At 47.1% G+C, this 10,662-nt stretch overlaps 1 protein-coding gene across 1 annotated transcript; it reads left to right on the top strand.

Moving 5' to 3' along the window:
- The first annotated feature begins 8,786 nt into the window (after nucleotides 1-8,786).
- LOC111256367 (protein FAR-RED IMPAIRED RESPONSE 1-like) lies at nucleotides 8,787-10,662 on the top strand. The gene is made up of 3 exons (XM_022824262.1): nucleotides 8,787-8,945; nucleotides 9,117-10,383; nucleotides 10,469-10,662. Exons 1-3 carry the CDS (start codon nucleotides 8,787-8,789, stop codon nucleotides 10,660-10,662), a joined length of 1,620 nt encoding a protein of 539 aa, XP_022679997.1.

Below are 10,662 nucleotides of genomic sequence, written 5' to 3'. Positions count from 1 at the left end.
CCATGGTCCCCCCGTCAATCGAAAAGCGCGCAAAACCGAGATGGTCACGAGCCCGACCCGCGCAGGGCCCACCACTTCCCTCGGCCCCGCCACCAACCCCTCCCCTGCACCGAAATAGATACGAAAAAAAGGCAAAAAAAAAAAAAAAAAACGATGGCAGAATCTAGACGCCGGCAGCCGAGCAAAGACGGCGGCGGCGACGACAAAAACGATCAGGATGACAAAAAGATCAGGATTAACGAATACAGAAAAGCAAAACAGGGGCCTAATAGCTTCATCCCAGGTATGTACACAGATCTCCCACGGTGTTTTTTGGGATTGGGGGATACACAGATCCATGAACATGCTGGAAAAAGGTCACTCACAGATTTGCCTGGAGAAAAAGAAACTGGATGTTCCCCATCGCTTTGATCTGATTCCTGCTTCGCAAAAAGTTGTCTGGCTCCAACATCCTGTACTAGCTTCATGACTACACATAATGAACTGGTTTTAGTTCTCTAGTTATTTACTGTACTGCATGGCGCCTTTCTGTTGCTGAACCAAAAAAAGAATGAAAAATATTAGATAGCAGCATTTAGTTCAAAAATTTACAAAATAATGCGTTGTTATGCTTTCATACATGTCCATGTTTGCTTTCTGTGTGTTACAAGTTTACTTTTGTGAAAAATGCATTTGATGTTTAGTGTTGTATCCCTAATAACTGGTCCTTGTTTGTAGGATTTGTATGCATGAATTTGAACAAGTTACCCCCAGAATTTGATTTTGACTTCCTGGATGTTGAAAGTCCAAATCCACCTTATTGCACTCAGCCCATCTTAGAGTCTGCTGGATTGGGTGGCAGTGAGCACCTTGGAAGGCAACATGCTCAGGGTGATGTTGGTGTGACACCAGTTGCTTTTGCAAATGGCGAACCTGTTGATGCTGACAATCAAGTTGCTGTCCTTTATGGTGGTAGCGCTCAGGGTCATGCTGTTGCTGAAACTGTTGTCCTTGATGCCAATGATGCTACTGTTCATGATGATATAGTTGAGGAGGTTCGGTATACACCGCCTATTCCGTACACTGGGCAATCATTTGCAAGTAATGAGGAAGCGAGGGAGTCTGTTAGATTGATCTCCTCCCCAAAGGCCCATTGGGATCCTGATCCGCGCCCTGATCAGGGGCGCCCACTCTAACATTGGGTGGTGGCCCCCTATGGCGCTGCGCTATATAAACAGGGTGGGGACCATGGCTCGGCTCACGAGGTTCGCCGTTGCCGACCGCCCCATCGACACACCTATCGATCTAGGTCTTGCGCAGTAGCGACGAGAAGCACCACCGCCGCCACGCTGGCGACTCAAAATGGCACTGCGCGTCGCTGCCTTGCGCAGACTCCCTCACGCGAACGCGAGATGGCCAGCAGCTCCGCTGCTACCACCTCTAGGGGTGGAGGTACTCCTACCTCTCTCTCTCGCTCTCGGTTGACACCAGAAATCTCAAGAACTCTATGTTAATCGTGATCCCGACTAGATATGCATCTAAAGATCCTAGGCATGTATCTAACAATGGTATCAGTCGCCACACTAGAAGCTTTTTTAGATCGGGAAAAAGAAAAAGATCGAAAAAGAAATAGAAAAGAAAAGAAAAAAACTAACCCTAACCCTAGATCTAAAGAATAGAAGTGTAGCGGCTTACCTGCCGCCGTCCTCACCGCTGAACGTCCACCGACGGTGAGCGGCAAAGACCGGCCGAGCCACGGGCTCGCCGGGGAAAAGCTCCACCCGAGCCGCCAGAGCGCCCACTCGGGGCTCGGGGGGCGCAATAGCACCACCACAGGACCGCTCGACGGCGGCGCGCCCAACCTCCAGTGGACGCGCGCGCCCAACCTCCAGTGGACGCGCGCGCTGGCGAGGGGACCCGCGATGGCGCCGGCCCTCCTCCGTGGTCGCCATGGCCCTCTGGATCTCGAAGTTCGGGAGGCTCGGAGGGAGAAAGGGGGGACAGAAAGAAGAGAGGGGGGAGGTGCCGCGGCCATGCGCCGGCGGAGCCATCCCTCAACCGCCATCGGCGAGCCTCGCCGGGCGCGGGAGAGACGACCTCGCCGCCACGGCTGCGGCGCAAGGACGCGGGGGGAAAGAAGAATGGGGGCTAGGGTTTTGGCTAGGGCACACATCGGGAGTTTTGATCCGACGACACGCCTGGAGGACCGTCCATCGCGATGAACAGCCATGATCAACCGGACCAAAAACGGCCCAGGCGGGACCGAGCTTTCCCGGCCCAGGCCCACGTTGTGGCATGGGGAGATGCCGCGGGCCGGAGTGCGAGCAGGCCAAGCTATGGGTCAGCTGTTTTCATGGGCCGCCTTAGCGGGCCGGCCGCGTCGCGCGAGCAGGCTGAGTGTGGGAACGGACTGTGGGCCGTTTTCGCTGCTGGACCGAAAAGAGAGTTTTGCACAGTAACGCTTGACAATTTTATTTTCTATTTTCAGGGGTATTTCTTTGGTGATGTTTTGCATAGTTTTGATCTCCATTCAAATTTGAACCAACGGGATAATTTGTATTAGAGATTAAAGTTTATACAGTGTTTTTGCTTCTGAAAATAGATTTATTTCACAGTTTCCGCTGCAAAAGTTTAATTTCTTGCTCTTTTTAAATCTAATTTGAATCAACGAGATAATTAAATTTTTGAGAGCATGATAAAGTTAATTTTTTCTTAAAAAATTAGATTATGATGCTGTTATTTTCTGACCAATGTTGTTAATAACTGTATCATGATTTAAAAAGTTTCCATGCTTTTATTTCTATTTCTGCCCAACGGTGATATAGATTTAAATTGCATAAACAGTTGTATGTTTTATTTTTTGACCAACGTTGGAAATAAATCATGCAATTGTTGTTATGATCTCACCTTGAATTGCAAATTTCAGGAGGATCAACTTAATGGCTTGTCTCAAAGAGATACCTACTCTGAGAGGAGACAAACATGTAGAGTGGAGGAAGAAGATTGATTTCTCCTTCGTTTGTGGAGAAGTTGACTGGGTGGTGACTACACCACGACCAACAGCTCCAGAGAAGCCAGTGAGGGCTGAAGGTGATGATGATGCTCCTCTAGAGTTGGTATATACCCTTGAAAACAAACAGTGAACCACTGCCAACAAGAAATGTATGGCTTTGGTAAAGAACACGATTGAGCCTGCAATTTTAGACTCGATCACAGAGTGTGACTCCGTCGCAGAGTACCTAGAAAAGATAAGGAATCAGTTCACCGGTTCCTCAAAGATATATGCTATCCAGCTGTTCAAGCAGCTGGCCACAGAAAGGTACACTGGAGGAGGAACTGGCATAAGAGAGCACATCCTGAGGATGTACAACTTGGCATCACAGTTGAAGCCAATGGATCTTGAGCTCAAGCCTGGGCACATTATTCATTTGGTTTTCGCTTGCCTGCCAAAAGAGTTTGACACCTTTGTTGTCAACTACAACATGCAGCCAGAACAGTGAGACATGGAAAAGATGATAGCCATGTGCGTGCAGGAAGAGAATAGAATCAGATCCTCACATGGTGGTTCATTGCACTATGTGAAGGACAACAAGAAAAATAATGCTAACTCTTCTTTCAAGGCACGTGGAAAGGCTCCCATGCAGCAACAACATCACCAAAAGCCTCTCGCAGTAGACAAAGATCAGTGTCTCCACTGCAAGAAAAGGGGACATTACAAGAAAGAATGCCTCGATTGGTTGAAGTCGATAATGGCAAAAAGAGGTGAGAATATTATCTCCTTTGTAAATGAATCCTTGTATACACAGTATTCGAAATCTACTTGGTGGATTGATTCAGGTGCAACTGTTCATGTTGCAAATTCTTTACAGGGATTCCGTTCGACGAGGACTACGCAAAGAAGCGAAAGATGCGTTGAAGTCGCAAATGGAGTCCAAGCAGATGTTGAAGCTGTTGGCGATGTCTCTCTAGAGCTAGTTGATGGTTTCACGCTTGTACTTAGAGATGTTCTTTATGTTCCTTCATTACACTGAAACTTGATTAGCATTTCACGTATGGACCATGATGGATATGAATATCATTTTGAAAATGGCAAGTGTGCCATTTGGTTTGATAATGCATGTGTTGGTGTTGCCATCCTTCACAATGAGTTGTATTTATTATGGCTGCGTGAAAAAGTAAATTCTGTGTGTGATGTGAATATGAATATATCCTCGTCAGAGCAAGAAACAAAGAAAAGAAAGAGAACTCATGAAACATCATCGAAATTATGGCACTATCGTTTAGGCCATATTTCGAGGGGGAGAATAGAAAGACTAGTTAAGAATAAAATTCTTCCTCAATTAAAGTTCTTAGACTTAGAACAATACATAGATTGCATTAAAGGAAAGTATGTAAAGCAAATTAAAAAAGGCGCTAAACATAGCACAGGAGTTTTAGAGATAATCCACACTGACATTTGTGGACCATTTCCTGTGAAAAGTGTGGATGCCTATGACTCATTCATAACATTCACAGACGATTACTCTCGTTATGGTTATATTAATCCAATTAAAGAAAGATCAGAAGCGCTGGATAAATTTAAGATATTTAAAGCTGAAGTTAAAAATCAGCATAACAAAAGAATTAAAATAGTAAGATCCGACCATGGGGGAGTACTATGGTCGACATACCCCATTTGGCCAAGTTCTTGGACCTTTTGCAAGGTTCTTGCAGGAAAATGGAATAGTAGCCCAGTATTCGATGCCGGGCAAGCCTCAGCAAAATGGAGTAGCTGAAAGGTGTAACCGTACACTGATGGATATGGTGCGCAGCATGATGAGTTATTCCACCTTACCATTGGGACTTGTTGGGGGGAAATATTAACGATCCCCTAAATACCGCTCAAAAGGGGAAACGCGAAGGCCCCGGGCCCACCTAAGCAGAATCAAAGCTCCGCCTCGCCTGACCGCGGCCTCAGGGTCGGGAACGCCCGACCTCCCCCCACGAGGCTTCCGCCTCGTCCGACTACGGCCCCGGGGTCGGAGGCGCCCGACCCCTCGCCACAAGGTTCCGCCTCGTCCGACCCCAAGCACGGGGGTCGGGCTCGCTAGGGCCCCCTGGGCAGGCATCCCCCTCGGATGCGGACCAGGTGGGCAAGATAAACAAATCCTGTGGGTCCCCCCCGTCGGCCTCACCATAAATGCGCCGCAGGCCTGGCAGAGGGAAGGCTGACCACGCTCCTCACGCAACCCGCCACAAGTACCCATACGCGACCACACTGTACAAGCTACAGTGCTGGCGGCTCACTCTCATTCGCCGCAGGGTACTCATGGCCTGCGCCGACCGGAGCGGAGGAGAGACTCGCCTGACTTCGGGCCCCGCGCGCCCTCGGGTCCCACGCATCCGGCAGCAAGGATGTGACGCCCTCTCTCCAGGAGCCATCATCAGAACGGTAGCATCCACCGTCCTCCCCAACGGACACCAGGATAACGACAAAGCGTCTTCATCATCACCCGACGCCTACGAATGCCGAAGGAGCTATCTGTAGGGTGGGACGACAGCTGGCACACGGCCGCCTCCCCCTCAGGCATGCACGTCGGCGCTCGTCAGGGGCCGGCGGAGGCGTCGGGCGTCTAGGAACTTGTTCCTCCCTTCCTGCCGTATTTTTACCGTACCACGTTTACACTTTACGGTCCTCTTCACCCGATCCCAGCTGTAACTCCGGCCTCCCCCTTGCGGTATAAAAGGGGGAACTCAGGGCCGGAGGAGGGGATCGATCGGCTTCTTCTCCCACAAGCCATAGCACACTAGTACGCTCCCTGAGAGCTCAAGCACAAAGAGACTTGGGACCAGTCCCTCTCTTGTCGATCTGTAACCCCTACTACAGAACCCCGCGTGGGCAATACGAGCATCCACGATACTGGACGTAGGGCTTCCCTTGCCCGAACCAGTCTAACCCGTGTCTCCCACGCCACCACCTGAGGCTTTACGCGCATAAAAGAAATTTACTAGTCTAAGTCTTGATCCGCTAATCTTGACAACGAAAGGACTGTGGATGGAAGCGTTGAAAACCGCCATTCATATTCTAAATAGAGTGCCAAGTAAGTCGGTGCCAAAAATACCGTATGAACTATGGACAGGAAGAGCACCCTCACTAAACCACCTGCGTGTATGGGGTAGTCCAGCTGAGGCCAAAGTATTTAACCCAAATATTGGGAAGCTAGATCCCAAAACAGTAAGCTGCCATTTCATTGGCTATCCGAAAAAATCAAAAGGTTTTCGTTTCTACTGTCCAGACAGATATATAAAGTTTGTAGAAACGAGACACGCCATTTTCTTAGAGGATGAAATGGTGATGAGGAGCATGGTGGCTCGAGAGATTGACCTTGAGGAGAAGCGGGTGTGTGCACCCAATTCGATGATTCAGGAACCATTCTTCTCACTACCTGTTGTTCCCGCACCCACAGTTCCTGAGGTCGTGGTGCAAGCACCCGCTACAGTTCCTGAGGTCGTGGTGCAAGCATCTGCTGTGATTCCACCCATGGAAATGATGAGTGATAATTTGGAACCTGTCCTTCAGGAGCCAATTGAACCCATTATTACACATGAGGAAAAGTTGCAGCAGCCACCTCTGGATGATGTGCCACAAGCAGAGGCACAAAATGTGCCCGTAAGTGAGGGGCCTAGAAGGTCTCAAAGAGTCAGAAGATCAGCTATTTCTGATGACTATAAAGTTTATAATACAGAAGAAGTCCATATGGAAGGTGATCCCACTTCATATGAAGAAGCCATGAAAAGCATTCACTCATCAAAGTGGCTAGAGGTCATGGAAGATGAAATGAAATCGATGAGTTCCAATCAAGTTTGGAAACTTAAAGAAATTCCTAAAGGAGCCAAAACAGTAGGCTGCAAATGGGTCTACAAGACTAAACGTGACTCCAAAGGGAATATAGAAAGGTATAAAGCGAGACTTGTGGCAAAAGGCTTTACACAAAGAGAAGGAATAGATTACAATGAGACCTTTTCTCCTGTCTCATGTAAAGACTCCTTCAGAATTATAATGGCATTGGTTGCACACTTTGACTTAGAGTTACATCAGATGGATGTAAAGATGGCATTTCTAAATGGGAATTTAGAAGAAAAAGTCTACATGAAACAACCCAAGGGTTTTATAATGGAAGGCAAAGAGAATATGGGATGTCGTCTAAAGAAATCCATTTATGGATTAAAGCAAGCCTCTAGACAGTGGTATCTAAAGTTTAATGATATAATTAAGAAATTTGGGTTTCAAGAGAACATAGAGGACAATTGCATCTATGTAAAGTTCAAAAATGGGAAATACATTTTTCTAATTCTGTATGTGGATGATATCTTACTTGCGAGCAGTGATATCAGTCTACTACTAGAGACAAAGAAGTTTTTGTCCTCAAACTTCGATATGAAGGATCTCGGTGAAGCATCATATGTTTTGGGTATAGAAATTCACCGAGATAGAAAGAATGGGGTTCTTGGATTATCGCAAAGGGCATATTTAGAAAAGATTCTAAAGAAGTATAATATGCATGCGAGTAAAGCCACACATGCTCCCATAGTCAAGGGCGACAATTTTGAGAATTTTCAATGTCCCAGGAACCAATACGAGATCGATCAAATGAAAGCGGTTCCATATGCTTCAGCTGTCGGAAGCCTACAGTATGCTCAAGTATGCACTCGTCCTGACTTAGCTTTTGTCACCGGGGTACTTGGAAGATATCAAAGTAATCCAGGTGTAGAACACTGGAAGATAGTGAAGAAAGCATTGCGTTATACGCGAGGCACAAAAGACCTCATGCTTACATATAAGAGATCTGATTCCCTAGAGATAAAAGGGTATTCAGATGCAGACTTTGCGAGAGACAAAGATGATAGAAAATCCACGTCTGGTTACGTGTTCACTCTCGCAGGAGGAGCTATTTCGTGGAGAAGCTCCAAACAGAAAGTAACTACGTCATCCATGATGCATGCAGAGTTTATTGCATGTCATGAGGCCACGGGGCAGGCGATGTGGTTAAAGAAATTTATACCCGAATTGAGAGTGGTCGATTGTATTCGTAGACCATTAAAGATGTACCGCGACAATGAGCCAGCAGTATTCTATGCTCACAACAACAAATCAAGCAATGCTTCCAAAACCATTGAGATAAAGTTTTATGTTGTGAAAGACAAAATCCAGGATCGCACTATAAGTCTCGAGCATATAAGAACAAAGGATATACTTGCGGATCCGCTTACGAAAGGCTTACCACCCAATGTGTTCAGAGAACACTTAGCCGGCATGAGTTTAAGGGAAAGCCCATGATTCCTGGATTATAAAGGGCCAAAAAGAAACAGAATTGTTTCAAAATAGAAAGGTGTGTTGTAGCTGTTTATTCTATCGGCGATTAAGCTGTGACAATGAGGCATGCTCTACAGATTAATCTATGATGAAACGAATAAAAGCAAAAAGTGTAAAGTTAAAAGTAAATGATGAGATCAAGGGGGAGAATGTTAGATTGATGTCCTCCCCAATGGGCCCAAAGGCCCCAAGCCCATTGGGACCCTGATCCGCGTCCTGATCGAGGCACCCACCCTAACATTGGGTGGTGGGCCCCTGTCGCGCTGCGCTATATAAACAAGGTGGGGACCACGGCTCGGTTCACGAGGTTCGCCGCTATCGGCCGTCCCACCGACACACCTACCGATCTAGGTCTTGCGCAGTAGCGACGGGAAGCACCACCGCCGCCACGCCGGCGACTCAACACGGCACTGCGCGTCGCTGCCTTGCGCAGACTCCCTCACGCGAACACGAGATGGCCAACAGCTCTGCTGCTACCACCCCTAGGGGTGAAGGTACTCCTACCTCTCTCTCGCTCTCGGTTGACACCAGAAATCTCAAGTTCAGGGACATGCAGGAAACTTTGGACTACTTCGTGCAGCTTCAGGAGGAGGATCCTGACTTCTATTACAAGGTTAAACTGGATAAAGATAATAGGGTTTAGAACCTGTTTTGGGTTGACAGTGATGCAAGGAGGGCTTACATCGAATCATACCATGATTGTGTTTCCTTTGATGCAACTTACATGACAAATATGTATGGTATGCCTTTTACTCCATTCATTGGGATCAATGGTCATGGGCAGACATTCCAGTTGGGTTGTGCCTTCATCAGGGATGAAAAGACACCTAGCTACGTATGGCTGTTTGAAACATTCCTGGAGGCAATGAAAGGCAAGGCCCCTCTGAACATTATCACAGATCAAGATGGAGCTATGAGAAGTGCGATTGCTCAAGCAATGCCCAATACAAATCACCGTAATTGCCGTTGGCACATAATGGACAATTTTTCAGGTACAATAGGTCCGGTCCTTGAGAAGGATGAGAAATTGGAAGATGATTTCAAGGAGTGTGTCAACCACACGGTGACTCCTGCTGAATTTGAAGCGGAATGGGCAGCTATGATAAGCAAATATGGCTTGCATGAGAATGAGCATTTTCAGCGCCTCTATGCGATCAGAAGCAGCTTTGTGCCAGCATACTTTATGCATTGCTTCTGCCCGTTCTTGCAATCAACCCAACGCAGTGAGGGGTTCAATGCGGTGTTGAAAAAGTATGTTAACCCTAACATGTCGATTCTGAATTTCGTTAGGCAATACCAAAAGATCCAGAAGAAGTGCCTGGTTGCTCAAGATGGGCAGGACTTTAGGACTGATGACAGGGAAAGAAGAAGATGGTCAAAATACCCTATTGAGAGACATGCACGTGCTGGCTACACCAAAAACCTATTCTACAGGTTTTCCAAGGAGTTTGAAAAAACTGCAGAGTACGATGTGAACCCTGAAGGTTCGTTGCATTATTTGCTGGTGCCTAACAACTTTCGTGTGTACGGATATGGCAAGAGATCATACTTAGGGACAGCAATTGAGGAGGAGGAGAATTTCTACTACGAATGCAGCAAGTTTGACAGGGATGGGATGCTATGTTGCCATGTTATGAAGGTATTGACAATATTAGGTGTGAAGCAAATTCCTGATCGCTACATACTGAAAAGGTGGACACAAAAAGCAGTTGAAAACACTGAGAAATCATTTGGAGGGGCGAGTGCGCAGCCTGATTTTATTGCCCGTGGTATGCCGTTGACCAGCAAGAAAACGTTGTGGTTCACCAACCTGTCTACAGCGTTTGCGGAGTTGGCAGCTGAGGATTGTGTTTCAAAAGAAAGGTATACTCTTATGCAGAATCACATAGCTGCGATGCGCTCTGAAGTTGATGAAACTAAGAGAAGAAAGAAGAACAGCAGGCAACACAGAACCAACATTGCAGCATCTGTCCCTGCTGTTGTCTCAGCTACTGATGGTGCTGCAGGGTCTTCTGCAATGTTATTGTCTACTACCAGTGCACCTACCACAGGTAACAAAATGATTTAGAATAAAAGGCAGCCCTCTAAATTCCCCTCCTTTTGTAACTTTGAACAAAATCCGAAACTTTGTTTCAGGTAACATGGCAGTACCTGTAGGGAACCCGCCGAGATCCAAGGTAAAGGGGCGCAAGAAGGAGAGAAGGCTAAAAAAAGGAATGAATGTAGAACCTAAGAGGAAGAACAAGTGCAGGCTTTGCAGGTCAACAGACCACAACGCTGCAAGGTGCCCAAAGAAAGCAGAGGGAGAGCCGGAGAGGGGCTTGACTTAG

This window comes from Setaria italica, chromosome II (genome assembly GCF_000263155.2).
Source record: "Setaria italica strain Yugu1 chromosome II, Setaria_italica_v2.0, whole genome shotgun sequence".
NCBI classification, from domain to species: Eukaryota; Viridiplantae; Streptophyta; class Magnoliopsida; order Poales; family Poaceae; genus Setaria; species Setaria italica.
Note: the sequence above shows the minus strand (reverse complement) of the source record. Positions and strands in the feature narration are given on the sequence as shown.

Coding starts and splice junctions, on each gene's coding strand:
- LOC111256367 (XM_022824262.1), top strand. CDS start 8,787: ATGGCCAACAGCTCTGCTGCTACCACCCCTAGGGGTGAAGGTACTCCT. Junction 8,946..9,116: donor ATCCTGACTTCTATTACAAG/GTTAAACTGGAT, acceptor GGTCATGGGCAG/ACATTCCAGTTGGGTTGTGC. Junction 10,384..10,468: donor TACCAGTGCACCTACCACAG/GTAACAAAATGA, acceptor ACTTTGTTTCAG/GTAACATGGCAGTACCTGTA.